Below are 17,071 nucleotides of genomic sequence, written 5' to 3' on the forward strand. Positions count from 1 at the left end.
GTGACCATACGAAAGTACATTTGCTACAATGTAAATATTTAAATGACTGCAACACCAATATAACAAGATTTTTATAATTGAGGCTTTTTTACATAGCTTTGGAAAAAACAACCAAATATATTTTCTAATTTGTTACCAGATCTTAATCATTGGAACATTTTGGTATATATTTGCGCGAAAGTTTATATTTTAAAACACTGATAGCACTGATAGAAATGAATAATTCTACTGTTTTTGTGAAGAAACCTTAATGTTTGACATTTAATAGATTTTCAAAACAGTTGCATTCTAAGTCAAAAATGTCGACATACAAATGTCATTTTATCTTTTATACATTTTTTAGTTAACCATAACATAAAAGAAAATAAAATACCTACATTATAGTTTAAATTTATTGTTTTAGAATAAGTGAAAATATCTTCAGCATGCTCTGAACTATTAAAATTGCTTTGCAAACCATTCAAATTATATTTTTGTACAATTCTCTGGAGCACAACTCGCCAACGTATAAACGAAAATTGTTCGCATGCCGGTTCCGATGCTTTGAACTAATGGTTCCATGACTGTTCAAACGGTTCTCAAACGGAACAGTTGAGCCTGTTGTTGGTGTTGTTGTGTTCCGAAGATTTATTCTAATAAATTTCATAAAAGAAATCGAGCAATTTGTGTAAAATTGCGACGCAATATAAAGAATAAATACATAAAAAGTAAGTGAATGCTAAAAGCATATACAATGTGGAAAGTGCGCGTGATAATAATGTGAAAATTGTGCGTAACAAAAAAAGCAAAAAGAGACTGCTTTGGCCAGCAGCAAGCAGCAGTGGTGGCTACTTTTTTTCGTCTCGCTTTATGGTGTGCGTCGTCGTGTTCATATTCGTATTCGTATTGTCTCTGCTTGTGTGATGATGTTGGTGTGAAAACGCTGAAACAGTCAGGCTAGCAACGTGCTCGCTGTAAAATCGAAGTCAGTGCAAGCGAGACAACTACTACTCACTGCGCTGCAAGCATGCATGTGTATGTGTATGAGTGCCAGGGCAAACGACTCGCTTGTATGTTTTATATGTCGCCGTCGTCGTTGTCGTTCTCGTTGTTCGTTGTCTTCTCAACAAAATCTTAACAAAATTTTTTAAACATATTTTGTGTATTTTTGGCGGTTCTTGTTGTCGCAAATGCAAACTGTAAATAGTGGCAATTAACTGAGAAGCATAAACGCGTCTGCACACAAAAAGAAGCGCGCCTTGCTAATAAGAAAAGCAATGAAAAGAAAGGAAAATCTTTAAACAACACATAATAATTGCCAATGGCCAAAATGGCAACTGCTTTAAAAAGTTGTTAACTAACTAACTAATTGAAGTGTTTTGCAATTGTTTGAACGTACGTGTGTGAAGCGCGAGTTGTTAAAACAAAACAAAAGATATGGCGTATATGTAAATTTTTCTCTTGTTTCTCTCTTGTTATCAAATGACGTCGTCGTCATTATTGTTCTTGTGAAATTGAAATCCAATTAAAACGCTTGTTGTGTGTTTGTGTTTCAGCTGGGAAATTTAAGCAAAAGTCAAGTGCAATCAGCAGAAGCAGCAGCAGCAGTAACGACGCCAGCAGCGACGGCAGCAGCAGCAGCGGAGCAAGTCTGGTCACACAGCGACTCCCAAAACCGCCAAGGTAGGAAAAGCACTCTCCTCCCATTCCCCTCTCTATTCTGTCTTCACCCTTCCATCACACTTGATCCAGACAACAAAAATTGAAACGAATAAATGTAACGTTAGTTTGCTTCGTCCTCGACGCCGAGGCCAATGACTGCAGCGACGCTGACTGCGACTTCGTTGTAGTTGACTTCTAAATTAATTGCATAGATTGTTTTATTATCCATGCATTTTTACACTTTTACACTTTGCATGTGTGTGCGTGTCAGTGTGTGTGTATGTGTGCACAAGGCAAATACGGTTGGTTAGCTGATGTTTGAGCAACTGTTTTTTATTGCTTCTTCGTCTTGTGCTTCTTCTTGATTGCGTTGCTTTGTTCACTGTTGTTATTGTTGTAGTTGTTTTACGGAAGTCTTTTTGGCACCCGCCAACGCAACGTGCCGCTGTTTTGCAATTGTAAAAAGGCCACACACAGTATGTATGTGTGTCTATATATACGCACACATGTTTCGAGCGTGTGCTTCACACATACAGACATATGACAAGTCTGTCCATACCGGAACAAGACCAACAACAACAACAGTAAGAAGAAGCCGTTGACTGCACTCGCACTCACTCCCACCACGATCAGCTGTTGCTCCTCTCACACAACTACCACAACAACAACAAACACCCACACACATACACAAGCAAGTGGGACTGTCTCACTTGCACGCACCTGCTAAACGATAAGAGTAACAAAACTAGAACGTGCATCAAAATTGGCAGCGCTGCTTCTTTCTTTCTATTTCTTTTTTTCGGTATGGCGACATGAGCGGTGTGTTAATGTATCAGCCTAAGCGAGCGAAGAAAGCGAACAACAATTACAAAGAAATGGTATACGTGTGTGTGCCCGTGTGTACGTATTTGTAAAGCCCGACCAGTTTTGAGGTTAGAATTGGCCCCAGCTTCATAGGTCAAAAAGCACACTTATACGTTACTAATATGCAAGTGTATTTTGTTGTTGTCACACACACGTACACACGGCTTCAAAAGAAAGTGCAGCATAGAATATAAGCAGCCCATCAACATAATAGGCACATTAATAATTATCTTCTGTTTGAAGAAAGCAAAATCAACAGCAACAGCAGCAACAACAAAACTTAATTTTGTCATTTATTTTGGGAGCAAACAAGTGAAAATTTCTTCTGTTGCTGTGTGCGCCTTTTACCTAACAGCTTGAACAGCGACTCCATTTTGTGTGCAAGTATGTGTGTGTGTCTGTGTGTGTTGTGCTTTTCACCACTGAAAGTGTCATTTAAATGGCACTTTTTGTTTGTCGCTTCTTTTCTTCAGCCTGTTTCATCTCTAATTGTTTACCTACACAAACACACACAAAACGTTCACACACACACACACACTTATCGACGCTCATTGTCGCTTTATTGCCTAGCAGGTTATTTTGTTAGGGTTTCTGCTGCCGCCTTGCAACTTTTTGTTGTTTTTTTTGAGCTGATTCATCGCTTAATGCTAATGTTAATGTCGTCATGTCGTCATGTCTCGGTGCGCTGTTTGTGTTATTTTTAGATAGTGTGCTGAGCATTTATTTACGCTGAATTGGCGCCGTTAAAACTTGAAGTTATTATCACAGCTCTTGATTTTTGAAGATTTCTGCAAACTGCAATGCTTTGCAGCTTTAACCAGCTGTTGTTATTGTTGAGCGACGTGAGCGACGGTTTGCTTGCTTATCTATTTGTCACATCTTTCGCACGTCGTCGCCACAACAACAACAACAAAATCAACCTCTGTTATCAGAATCTTGCATTTCATTACATTTAAAAGTGTACAATCGATAAGTGTCAGCTGCTGGTTATCGATAAGCATATTTTAATGTTTCCGCCATTTCGATTTACAGTAATTTTAGGCGGCAAAGCCAAAAGTCCACAACAACAATAACTAATAAGAATATTTCATACATTTTCCATTTGCAGCAGCCGCAGCTCCCGCGACTGGCCACAAGAGAAACATCGACAACGCCTGCTAAGTGCGCATTGAATTTCAATTCGAATCCCAATAAGAATCACAAAAGAAAAGCTGACGAAAAAGCAGATAAAGCAAAGTGTGCGCACATTAAAAAGACAAGAAAGGTTTTTAAATTTGCTCATTTTAATTGAACTATGAGTGCGTCTCTGCAAGTTGAATATTTATAATTAATAAGATTTCTTTACAAAAAAAAAAACAGGCAAGGCAGCAATCTTAACCAATAAGCAAACACATACAACACACAAAATGGAGCTGCGTGTTGGGAACAAATATCGACTGGGCCGCAAGATTGGCTCCGGTTCCTTTGGCGACATCTATTTGGGCACAACGATCAACACGGGCGAGGAGGTAGCAATAAAACTGGAATGCATACGCACCAAACATCCACAACTGCACATCGAGTCCAAGTTCTACAAGACAATGCAGGGCGGCATCGGTATACCCAATATCATTTGGTGCGGCAGTGAAGGTGATTACAATGTAATGGTCATGGAGCTGCTTGGTCCATCGCTGGAGGATTTATTCAACTTTTGCTCACGCCGCTTTTCACTGAAAACGGTGCTGCTGCTAGCCGATCAGATGATATCACGCATTGACTATATCCACTCGCGTGATTTCATCCATCGTGACATCAAGCCCGACAACTTCCTGATGGGTCTGGGCAAAAAGGGCAATCTCGTGTACATAATTGACTTTGGTCTGGCCAAAAGGTTTCGGGACGGCCGCACTCTGAAGCACATACAATATAAGGAGAACAAGAATCTGACGGGCACCGCACGCTATGCTTCGATCAATACACATCTGGGCATTGAGCAGTCGCGACGCGACGATTTGGAATCCCTTGGCTATGTGCTGATGTACTTCAATTTGGGAGCGTTGCCATGGCAGGGCCTGAAGGCGGCCAATAAGCGACAGAAATACGAACGCATATCCGAGAAGAAGCTATCAACATCGATTGTGGTGCTTTGCAAGGGCTTCCCCAGCGAGTTTGTCAATTATCTGAACTTCTGTCGACAGATGCACTTTGACCAGCGTCCCGACTACTGCCACTTGCGTAAACTGTTCCGCAATCTGTTTCATCGCCTGGGCTTCACCTATGACTACGTCTTCGACTGGAATTTGCTCAAATTTGGCGGACCCCGCAATCCACAGGTCATCCAGCAGGCACAGGACGGCACCGATGGCCAGGGCGGCGGCGGCGGACAAGGTCAAGATGTCGCAGCCTCTCCAGCAGCATTGGCTGCGGCGTCGCATCAACAGCACAAGGTCAATACGGCCATGGCCACCGCCGGCGGCAGCACACAACAAATGCTGGGCAATAGCTCGGCGGCTGGCACAACGCTCGCCATGCTAGGCGGTGGTGGCGGTGGAAACGGCGGAGCCGGTGGCCAGCTAATGGGCAACGGTGGTCTCAATATGGATGACTCGATGGCGGCCACCAATTCGTCGCGACAGCCCTACGATACGCCCGAGCGGCGTCCCTCGATACGCATGCGTCAAGGCGGCGATTTACAAGCTGGCAGAGTTGTTGGGGATGTACGAAATGCTAAATAATATTTTATTGTTTAGATGCTCTGTGTTCTGTGCTTCAGTGTGCTTCTTCCGGCTCTGGACATGACACACACACACACACACACCCAACAGCAGCTAACCCAGCCACTCTATATGCATATATAAATATTACCAAGCAAAACAAAAACACATTTAGTATATTACGCTGTATAGTACATATATACAATATATATAAATATATGTAAAGGTATCCATGTCAGCGACCTGGTCGCTGGCAACATGTTGCAGTAGCAAACACAGATCGACCCCATACACATACACATACACAGAGACACCAACACACGTCACCACACGCAATAAGAAGCAAATAGCTGCGCTTTTCTTTTGTACATTTTTGTTTTTTTTTTTATTTGCGTTTTGCTTTTTGATGCTTCGGATGGATGGATGTTGCAAAACCTATTATTAACTTATGCTTAATTTAACTTATAATCTTAGTTGATAATCAATTGCGAGTCGGCGGCAAAGAAGAATACCTATGCACTACATTTATTTAAAGCCACAGCTCGTACCGCAAGTTATTGTAATGCGTTAATTTTAAGCAGAGATGATGATCATGAACGACCGATGACAGACGACAGTTCCAAGAGGAAAGGAGTGCGACGCTTGTGTTGCATCCCCAAGATATTGGGATGCAAAAAAGTTCAAAAAGAGCACTAAATATACACGATCAGCAAATGATTTAACACTCCAAACAAGCGTTATGTTCGATTTTTTTCTCTCTGGTTCTGTGAGTTTTGCATTTACACTGCTGAACAAGAAGAACGACATCATTATTGTAAACAAGAGAGCAACAAGAATATATAAACAAATTACATCAATTTTGATAACAAGCATTTTGTTAAATTAACTTTGTGTTTTGTGCAAACAAACAAAGAATAGAAAGCAACAACATCAACAACAAAAATGAAAACAAGAATAAATGAGGATGAGAAACGTATCAACCAACTCAACTGAACAAAGGGCAAATTTATATTAAATGAAGGGAAATATTTAAATATTATATTTAAATAATCTGATTGTAAAGTAAACAAAATGACACATTGTGCGCCAGTGTCTCTTAACTTTTAGTGTAGAAACTTAGCATTAATACAAATTACCGAGTAGTCTATAAAAAAAAAAACCGACATTAATGAGTTTTTTCGCCACCAACAAATGAATGAGAGAAACTCCCAGCAAACATCCTCACACACACATATACACACGCACACCCTCAACTATGCCCAACAACAAACAATACACACACATGTATGTTTAAGTGGAACGAGGCGAGAAAATAATATTTGAAATGGGCGCAGAAAATGTCAACTTGCTCTCGCCCTCCTCCTTCTCCCACTCTACCCCTTCAACTTAGCTTTAATCAAATGTCAAACAATAAAAAGAATTATTCTTAATTTATAATTTTGATTCATTTATATTACAATCGCGATTAGCGACTTTGACGATAATGTACGTATGTGTTCATTATGTTTTGCATTCTCTGTTTCTCTATAATAAAATCGAAATCGATAAGGAAAATATAACAATGTAATGTAACTAATAACATACTGCATATAACAAAATCAGTGCATAACACATCTTCAACACACTACATAACAAATGTACTTTGCATTAAACATTATATATATTTTCAATTAGTTTGTAAAGTTGTTAAGGGGCGTGAGCTGCGAGCGCGCATTAAAATTAACGCTAGCTAATAAATTGTAGCTATAATATGAAATTTGTTTATAAGTAATACCAAACCGTAAAAAATAAAACTACAAAACAAAAAACCAACAAAAAAAAATATTCTAATTGTGCAAGTCAAAAATATGGATTATAAAACAAGAAGAAATTACAAAAAAAAAAATGAAACACAAAATAAAATCGTGCAAAACAAAATACAAAAGTTTAATCTTATGAAGTGCATATGAAACACATAAATGTATGTAAAACTACAAAACGCGCTGATATGCCGTTTATATAGCAGTAATCCGTAAACTATAAATGAAAAACAAAGTAAACCATATATAACATATAAATATATGTTTAAACGCAGGCGAGTAAAAGTAAAATCAGAAAGTTAAATAAAAATGCATTACGTGATATTTCTTACAAATTGTTTTATTTCCTTTTTGTTTATTGCTTTTATGCTTTCTTTAGTTCTGTACGCATTATAATCCCAATTGGAATGGCGTTTTTTCGAGATATCAGTCCAATAACTTAAGAGCCTTCGACTGGGAGTTTCTTTAGTTGGTTCCAAAAGCGCACGCCTTGCAACTTGACCAAAAAAAAAAACAAATACTTATACTACAATATACAAAAATACACGACAACAATGATGAACAACAACTATATAAGGATTACAACAGTCCCCTAGATAGAGTCTAACCCCAATATGCTGAGCTATTTAAGATTGAAGATCGCAAGTTCCACAAAGAAATACAAAAAAACAAATATATTGAAACTGAGTGTACATAAATTATAATATTCAAATAACCTTGTGTGATTTCCTTTTAACATACTACAAAATACAACTAGCGATTTATTAACGAAACTAACTAAAACTAAATTATGATAGTAATGATAACTAACTATAAAACGATTCGAAACGAAACTAAACTAAACTAAATGATAAATGTATGAGAAGTCCATACGCCATAAGCGAAATAGATCATGTAACAAATTTAAAATAAAAATCAAACCAAAATTAAAGAGTAATGGAAATTTTAAAAATTTTGTAAAATTTAATGTATATGTATATGAGAATAGAACTTTTGATCTAATATAATTAACACTAAATCGAGTACGAATAAATACATATGTATGTGTGTAAAATACGCGAAATGAACATAAACAAACCACCAACAGTGATATGAGATACAACAAAATGACAAGCGATAAAGTTCATCGGAATATTTAACAACAAAAAAAACAAAAGAAACCCAAAATTTATAATTAATCGTAACCCGCACGCGCCATTCAAATAACAACAGACATATTTATTCTAAATGTATATTATTATTATTATAATTATTATCATATTGAAAATGTCGAAACTAGGCAAGCAGTCAGCAATTTTCCAAAAACAGCTAAGAATAATGTAATACACACAACAAACATAAAAGATCAATAAAATACATTTCACAAGATAAAAAAAATTCATCAACTTAAGAACACAAAATAGAAATGTTGATGGACTTAAGTTATACTAGAAGCAAAAAGGGTAAACGTATAAACAATAAGTAATCCGAGAATTAACAAATTAACAAACAACAATATTAGATACAACAAATACAAATAATAAAAACAATAATAATAACGAAGATGAAATGAAAATGAGCAAAGGACATTTACTCGTAATTGTATGTAATTAATTGTCGAAAAGAAAACACGAGCCGGCGCTAAAATGAAATAAAATCTATGATTTTGAAAACAATTAACCTAAGCGTACAATTCTTTTCAAGGATAATGCAAAATTATACATAGTTTTCTTAAAAAGAATAAATAATGTCGAGTGCAGAAACTTTCATTGCTTTTCGCTCATTTGCAAGCTAATTAAAATCTTATTTATTATTAAGTAGACACAGGTGAACTTAAGGATATAAGTCAACTTAATGCATATAAAAGAGCGGTCATCACTTAAATATTTCCAATTGTTAATCCAAGTCCTATTAATTCAGTCAGTGCGATGCGGTTCCAACCAAGGCTGAGAAATGGAGAAATAGTGAAGTTATCCTGGTCACTGAATTTGTATAGTCGCGGAAATCCTGTGATGTGGCCTAGGGAGGATAATCCTACTGAACGGGATCGTTATATAGATCGGTTTCTTATCGTATTTGCCTTTCTGATGCACTGCTTTCAGGCTGAGCTCGACGCACATTATTTACTGAATAATCTTGAGGATATTGAAGACTTTGCAGCTGGCTTACCAACTATACTTCTTCAGACTGAAGTGATTGTTCGATACGTGGATGTAATTAATCACAGGGACGAGTTAAAGGACTTGCTCAAACGTTTCTACACCAATATCTATGTACCGCAGGAATCTGATCAGAGTGTTTTTTCAAGGATTTCACGGCAATTATTGGGACCGCGTATGATAACAGTTTTCTATGTGGCGACCATGTTGAACTATTTCCAGGAGTTTGTGGTGAACATCTTAGCTGGTGGACGGGAAATGATTTACAAGCAAGTTTACTTCTTTGATAACACCAAAATGCCCCAGTATTTAATACTTATTGGGATTAACTTTTGGGTGGGCATATTAATCATCACAATGCTCTTTGGAGATCTGAATTTGCTAGGAGAGCTTTTGATGCATCTGAACGCTTGCTATCTGCAACTTGGCAAAGATTTGCGGCTCGCTGCAGCTCGCTTACTGGAATCAAATGATAGTACGAATATTGCCGCGGATTATCGTCGAGAACTTATCAAAATACTGCAACGGAATATAGATCTTAATGATTTTGCCGCAAACCTCGAGAGACTCTTCACTTTTCGGCTCTTTATTAGCTTTGCCGCCAGTGCCTTAATTCTTTGTGTATTACTTTTTATATCATACAAAGTATGTGTTGTTTTGATTACGTTTTTAACCCATACTATCCACTACATAATTAAATTTTTTTTACAGACTCCTTCGGAGAATATGGTTTTTATTTTCTGGTTCATCTCCAAGTTTATTGAACAATTCTCGTTTGGTTATCTTGGATCTGTTATATATGAGACTGTAAGTGCTTTTTAGTATTATAGATTCATTTGTTTAATATCACTTGAAAATAGACAAACGAGCTGGATATGATGTACTATTGCGGAGATTGGGAGCAAATCATTTATCGCTCAGACAATGTTGAAGAGAATAAAAAACTTATGAAGCTTGTCATATTATCTATTGAGCTAAACTCAACACCATTTTCGCTAACTGGCTTAAATTATTTTACTGTTACACTAACTTCTGTTGTGAAGGTAAATAATAATTACTTGAAATGTGAATGAATATAAATTGCATTATTTCTATTTCATATAGATAGTACAAGGAGCCTTTTCGTACTTTACTTTCCTCACATCGATGAGCAGCAATTAAATATTTTGAAGGGCTAGAAAGATGAAGAAAAAATGAAAAGCACACACACATAGCTTGCAAAATTAACAATATTTTAAATCACAAGAAACTGCAATAAATGAAATGTTATGAAGTAGTGTTATTTGCTTATTAAAAGGTTAAAAATAAAAAAATTTGCCTGTGCTGAAGTTAAGCCGCAATTTAAACGATAATTAACGTTCAATTTAAATTTATAATCGATTTCCGATTATTACTAAGCGGAGGAGCATTTTTTTAGAGGACTTGTGGTTGCTTTATTACCAAAACATGTTTTTTGTCAAACATTTCATTTTTATAAAAACAATGTTTTTTGTTATTTGGGTTTTTATTGTTATATATCTCGTAAAAGTTAAATATATTTATACTTATTAATACAACACGAAGCTGGTGTTGAATAGAGAAAGTTTCAAGACATGAAAATATGATTTTAATTAAATTATTTATATTGTCTGTTTGATGTTTCGATATATCACGGATAATGTAATCGATGTTTCCCAGCCGCTATCGAACACGAACTAGTTCCGTTCGATGAATCGTTTGAACGAACTCATTCCGAACGACTCGCGAGAACGTAGATTTGCAGACGAAAAGGTTTCTATTTATTTATTATTTAACAATCGCGACAAACTGTGCAATGGGAATAATTGCAATAATGACATCGCTTACTAATTTTGCAATCGTTCTGCAGGGTTCGCCATAGTGAGGGGCCAACAGCAATAACAAACAGAGCAGCAAAGCAACAAAGATGGGTGCAAAACAGTCGCGTGAACCACGTTCTGTCTCAATGGAGAATCCTGCTGGCGTCCTCGACATATCCGATGATGTGGTCAAGCGCCTGAAACAGGGAATCACACAGCAGGGTAAAGCTAAAGAGAATATCAAAACACAAACAATTCTTGCACTGAGTCCGCTGATTGCGGAAAATTTGTATTGTTAGCGAACAGTGGTTATGCAACAATTGTCAAATGACAATTTATTTATATTTTGAATATGTAAATTAATCGAATCTTCATTGTTTGCAGCACGTGACAATGCCGCCGCTGCCCAGGAATCGAAACCGGCATCAAAGTCACAAGAGCCAGCCAAGAAGGCGCCCGTAAAAGCCACAGACGGTGTTGCTGTTGCTGCTCCAGTTGTGCCGCCGACAGTTGTCTATCAGAGTCCCACGCCCGTTTATGTGCAGGGAGGCGGACACACAATCAGCGCCGCCGATGTGCAGCGTCAGATGAACCAGGAGCTGCAGAAGAACGACGAACAGTGGCGTCAGCGTATGACGAAGCTGGAGGAGAACCTCAAGAAGACAAACACCATCATGGAGACGGAGTATGCGAACGCTGTGGAGGGCGTGCATAAGCGCTTCGTGAGCACTGCCGCTGCGCATAAGACGCCACCATGCCAGGACCTTAAAGCCCAGCTGCTGGCCTGCTATCGTGCAAATCCCGGCGAGACGCTTCGTTGCATCGATGAGGTGGCACAGTTCAAGCAGTGTGTGGACTTACATCGTATCAAGAAGCTCGACAGCGTGCCAGAGGCAGCGCCTAAGGCGACAGCTGACAGCAAGAAGGCGGCTGTTCCAAAAGCAGCTTAAAGACTCTGTGTGTGCGGACTTAATATGATTTGTTTAAATATTAATTTCTGATTGCTCCTAAATGCGTCCTTAAGCCTTCAGAGAGCTGTGTAAAGATCAGCACCACTTGCTGCGAAACGAGCGTGTAATTGTGAACAATAGTGAAATAATTTAATATATATAAAGAAAGAGATGTGGTTATCTATTGCCTAAAACTGCATTGAGTTTTTAATTATATCCAAAAACTTAAGAACTTTCGAAAAGAAAAAGTATTTGTTAAGGATGCATCTATTCGTAATCTTTTAAGTGAAGGTGACCTGCAGTTGAAAATGTATCAGCTCGATAAAAACAGTGAGCTGGAAGAGACAATAGTCAGATTTTTCCATCAAGATTTTGGCATCTTAGTTTAACAGAAACTTATTCAGCTGATAAACGAAATAACTATCGACTAAATCTAAAAAAGATTATATTTGGAACAATTTTCAATTCTATACATAAAAATATAATACGAATATGTCGTACAGTTTTAATGTGAACTATAGATTTATGAGACACCGTAGGTAAACTAAATCATTTTTATTAGCTTGTTAAGCAAAGTTAACTACAAAACCCGTAATACTAGACAACGACATATATCTTTAATATATATGTAAGGAATTGTGCCACCTTAGAGCAGGCTGGCGACCAAACAGGTGGCCAGAGAGAGGAGTTCGAGTGTCAGGGCGACAGCGTTGCTTGTGACATTGTGGATATGGTCCTCGTGTTTTTCCGAGTGCTGCTTGCAGGAGTCATCATAGTTCTTGGCAGGACCCATGCAGCCAGCATAGCTCATCACATAGGCGAGATAATTCTGCTCGAAGGCGCCGCGCACCAAACTGGAACCAGGTCCGCTGGCGAAGACAATCACATCCTCACCGCCATGCGTTTCATCCTTGAGTGCCAAGGTGGCCATGTGCCTGTAGGTGGGAGACTCCATTTCCGTCTTGGTGAACTGCTTCAGTGCCATCCACACATTGGAACTGTTCACGGGCTTCGTCTCGTTGGCCAAGTGATCAAAGTAGCCGGGTCCATTGGCATACGTGATGGTCTCGTACACCATGGGATCACGGGGTTTGTGCAGATTGGCTGCACCCAAGATGTCAGCGCCTCGCTGTGGATAACCGTTGAAGGTCACTGAATGCGAATGATCCGCAGTGACCAGAATCAAAGTCTCATCCGAATCGGTCATGTTAATCGCTGCCTGCACAGCCAAGTCTAATTCGTAGACCTCGTGGAGTGCAGCACGCGCATAGTTCTGATGATGTCCCTGATCGATGCGTCCTCCCTCCACGAGCAGCACATAGCCAGCGGACTTGTCACCTCGCTCGAGCACAGCAATCGCCGCCTCGGTCATCTCCTGTAGCGAAGGTTCGCCTTCTTCGCGAGCAATCGAATAAGTAATGTGATTGTTGCGGAACAAACCCATCAGATAATCCGTCTCCTTGACATTCACTTTCGCCAGCTGCTCGCGATTCGTGACCAGCGCCGCGGGCACACTATCGTTGGCATGTTGGAGGAGCCATTCCTGGGCCAGATTGCGTTCATCGCCTCGTGCACAAATTGTTTCGGTGCCGCCCTCGAATTTCACGGTGCGCACTTCGCTCGTGTTGAGTGCTCCCATGGGCGAAAGACCGCCGCCGAGGATTACATTGAACTTGTTGCCGGGTGCATTCTCTACCAGCTGGCGGGCAATGTCAGCGTGTATGCCAACGGATTCCTTGGGCACCTCCGTATCACATTCCCAGTCACGATGATAGATGCGAGCAAAGGTTGCAGCTGGCGTTGCGTGTGTGATGCGAGTGGTGGTCACGATGCCGGTGCGTTTGCCTTCGCTTTGGGCCCAGTCCATAATGGAATCGAGGCGTCCCTTGGTGGCATTCACCTTGGAGCGTGTGGTGTCCATGCCAATGGCGCCATAGTCGCTCTTTACACCCGTAAATATGGCTGTAGCTGTGCCCGCCGAGTCCGGAACTTGCTTATCCACATTGTAGGTCTGTGGATTGAGATGAGGTTGAATTGAGTGTCTGACCGAATCGAACTTTTTATCTTGATCACTTACCTTGGCCAAACCGGTGTAGGGGAAGTCATCGAATGACAGCGTCTCCTCCTCGCCGTGACCGTGCTTCAGATACTGCCCCTTATAGATGCGTCCAGCGCTAATCGTTGACAATCCCATGCCATCGCCAATGAAGATGATAATGTTCTTCGCCTTGCGTTTATACGAGTTTTCCTTGGTCTTCTGCGCCTGATCGATGATCTTCTTCAGCTGCCTTAGACCCACGCGACGCCAGAATTGCGCATCTGTGATGGAAATGGAAATTAGCAAAACACATCGAGTAAGTCACGGTCGTAGTTACTACGACTATAACTACCTATAGCTAGATACTTATTCATGACATTTCGATGTCGATGTCGATGTCGCTTTTTAATTATTTCTAGTGAGACCCACTTGACACTCGCCCGTACTGCTTTGATCGTTACTAGTATGAACTGCTCTTGCTAATTATTTAGATTTAGTTTTTTGTATGTGTAGTTTCCTATATAGACGACGCAAATATCTGGAAGTCGCTCGTTGAGCACACAAGACCCATTAGAAGCGTTTCCACAAAACGGTTTGAGGGCCTATAAGCTTCTCTACCTTTGCGGTGAACCGATGTTAGCTTTACAAAAATATTCCATTTCTCTATTAGAGACATTCTATTTCTGGACTGGGGTTTACTTAGCTGTTAAATTAACTCAGTTTGCCGCTTGGCAATTTATGGATTCTAGCTTTAGTTAGATAAACTACAACAACTATGAATTTGCATTCATTTATTGTTATTTTTATAAGCGAGAAATTATATTTTAAATGCAAAATAATAAAATATGACAGACAGCAATTATCAAGCCTCGTCATCTGTCGAAATTTCAAAATAAATTATAATATTTTTTTATTTCTTTTTCGAATATATAAAATGCATTTGTCTCTAGGTTCTCTGTCAACTCGATAGCCATTTAATAATATTCGTTTTTTTTTTGATATACCATATTATAGCATTACTTCTTTAATATGCAACAGGTGTTATCATGTTTCCCCTTTGTTCGCTCCCCCAAAAAGCCAAGAAACCTCGACACTGACGCACGTTACAGTTAAGTCGCGTTGTTCGACTGCTAATTTGCATTGTCAATGAAATCGAAACTAATAAATAACTAAATGTTTTTTGAGCAGTGTTAAGTTCTTGCTACAATTAACACTATAATTGCCAGAATGTGATTTTACCAACGTAGCGTTTAACACCTGTGAAGCTGTTTAAAAGTGTTCTAATTAATTGCTATTTGTACTTTGTTTGCCATTTGGTTAACACGCAATTCGACGACGTTTTTGTATCTTAATTAGAAATTTGTTGTTGCCAAATTGAAATGCTGTCAGCACAGAATTTTTCGACATACGTAATCTGGCGAATTCCATTATAATTGGAAAATCGTGCGCGAAATTTGCTATGCTATCTGCCAACAGGAAGTTGAGGAACTAATTCCGATTGATTTTTCATTACAATTTATAAGCGCAGTACATATTCATATAATTAAAGGGGTTTCCCCAGTTGAGGGCTGTACTTTGCTTCATCTGCGATGTACAGAATAATTGTCTATTTATCACGTGTTTATAGCAAACTGGATTTGAACAATAAATGCAGCATAGAATTTACAATTAAAAGTGCTGACAATGATTATAATTATTGCTTAAGTACTGAAGCTTGCTCTATAAAAAGCAAATCATTAATTGCAATTGCAAATTTTTTTTTTAATTGATAGATGTTCAAATAATTAGAGATCTGCACTTGATACAAGATTTTCACTCACAAGGCAGACCTTGAAAATATGTGTTGCGGTCGCCACAAAAGTACTTTTTTCACTTTATACTTCTGAGATTGCATAATTGAACTCAAATAGCTGAACTGGAACTAACACGTAGTAAATATAACGGCTGAATGCGCCATAATAGTCAACGTGTTCTATATTGCATACTATTTATATATTCTATAAGAAGGAATTTTTGGAAACGCACCTTCCAACCCGCTGTCTTTGTCCTGTTCCAAAGCCGGATCGAGCTTAAATTCGGGTCCAATGTCGCCGCCAGCGCTGAGCGTTTGAATCAATGGAGGTGGCTGGACTGTGGCTGCCCAAGTGCCGATGAATAGGCCGCAGGCAATTAGAAGAACAACGGGATGCATCTTGAACTTGTTGAATTGTCGTTGAGCTGCCGACCGAGATTGAGTTTTATTTATATGTATATATCACAGATTTTGCTTTGTGTGGGTGTGTGAATACGTTTGGAATGCGTTGGACACTTTTAGCAGTCCATTAAATTTTGTAGAATGCGATTTAACGGAACGGATCAGCGAATTATAACCGAGCTCCCGCCTACTGTGGATTGTCACAATTAGCGACTGACGTCTCCGTAAGCCCTGAAGCGCCGTTATATGGAAGCACGATCTATTGGCTGCCGCCTACACACACATCGGTTGTGCACGAAGTTGACACACGACAACAACGACGACTACGCGAATCGGCAGTACGAGTTCTCGCAATGGCTTTACCTCTATTTCGAATTGCAGCGCTGATAAAACGATTAAACAGTAACTTATTGTCTGGCACATTGACTGGCTTGAGGAGCCCTCCAACGTTCATTTGGCCACATAAATCTTTATTGTATGATGTTTGTTTCGAGTTTACGACTTGTTTGGGTTTTAGCATGTGCCAATCCGGTGAATTACGGCTTTCGTTGCACGTGTATCTGGTGTCGTCGGCTGCTGCGCGTTGACTGATTTCTGACTGATTTGTTTTTATCAGTTGACCGAAAGCGGATGCCGTATCTCTCATTCGTGATGCAGATGAATTTATTGCTTGCTTAGTTCTTTTTCGTTGAATTGATAAAACTTTTCCTTATGACGGGCGGGCGCAGCGAAAACAAATTAAGCCAACAACAGTGCGTATGCGTAATGTTTGCGCTATCCGAATATTGGGCAACATATTTGCGTTTATCTCGCAATCTGCAGCCTGAAGTCAGAGAATCTTTGAATGCCAGTTCAACCCCGGTCAATGTCATACAATTGTCATTCGTTTACAGAGGCGCCAACACTGTGTAGTGCACAAGTATTACACGACATTTGA

General features: G+C 39.2%; 4 protein-coding genes across 7 annotated transcripts; 3 read left to right on the top strand and 1 right to left on the bottom strand.

Annotated features, from left to right (window-relative positions):
- The first annotated feature begins 369 nt into the window (after positions 1-369).
- On the top strand, positions 370-7,020 carry LOC117574003 (discs overgrown protein kinase). 4 transcript variants are annotated; one of them, XM_034257571.2, is made up of 5 exons: positions 370-707; positions 1,536-1,662; positions 3,614-3,769; positions 3,865-5,201; positions 5,673-7,020. In XM_034257571.2, the coding sequence occupies exons 4-5, from the start codon at positions 3,912-3,914 to the stop codon at positions 5,892-5,894; spliced, it is 1,512 nt and encodes a 503-aa protein (XP_034113462.1). In that variant the 5' UTR covers positions 370-707; positions 1,536-1,662; positions 3,614-3,769; positions 3,865-3,911; the 3' UTR covers positions 5,895-7,020. The 4 variants fall into 4 exon arrangements, with proteins under 4 accessions (XP_034113462.1, XP_051863656.1, XP_034113463.1 ...); XM_034257572.2 differs by lacking the exon at positions 370-707 and adding an exon at positions 1,087-1,374; XM_052007695.1 differs by lacking the exon at positions 370-707 and adding an exon at positions 1,409-1,427.
- A 1,968-nt stretch (positions 7,021-8,988) lies between these two features.
- LOC117575366 (odorant receptor 74a-like) lies at positions 8,989-10,296 on the top strand. The gene is made up of 3 exons (XM_052006881.1): positions 8,989-9,780; positions 9,996-10,178; positions 10,240-10,296. The coding sequence occupies exons 1-3, from the start codon at positions 8,989-8,991 to the stop codon at positions 10,294-10,296; spliced, it is 1,032 nt and encodes a 343-aa protein (XP_051862841.1).
- Positions 10,297-10,819: 523 nt separating this feature from the next.
- On the top strand, positions 10,820-12,062 carry LOC117574564 (uncharacterized). The gene is made up of 3 exons (XM_034258435.2): positions 10,820-10,905; positions 11,003-11,174; positions 11,337-12,062. The coding sequence occupies exons 2-3, from the start codon at positions 11,060-11,062 to the stop codon at positions 11,900-11,902; spliced, it is 681 nt and encodes a 226-aa protein (XP_034114326.1). The 5' UTR covers positions 10,820-10,905; positions 11,003-11,059; the 3' UTR covers positions 11,903-12,062.
- Positions 12,063-12,442: 380 nt separating this feature from the next.
- Positions 12,443-16,358, bottom strand: LOC117574563 (alkaline phosphatase 4). The gene is made up of 3 exons (XM_034258434.2): positions 15,966-16,358; positions 13,980-14,221; positions 12,443-13,913 (listed from the first exon to the last, which is right to left on the bottom strand). Exons 1-3 carry the CDS (start codon positions 16,129-16,131, stop codon positions 12,549-12,551), a joined length of 1,773 nt encoding a protein of 590 aa, XP_034114325.1. The 5' UTR covers positions 16,132-16,358; the 3' UTR covers positions 12,443-12,548.
- Between the last annotated feature and the right edge of the window lie 713 nt (positions 16,359-17,071).

This window comes from Drosophila albomicans, chromosome 2R (assembly GCF_009650485.2).
Source record: "Drosophila albomicans strain 15112-1751.03 chromosome 2R, ASM965048v2, whole genome shotgun sequence".
NCBI lineage: Eukaryota > Metazoa > Arthropoda > Insecta > Diptera > Drosophilidae > Drosophila > Drosophila albomicans.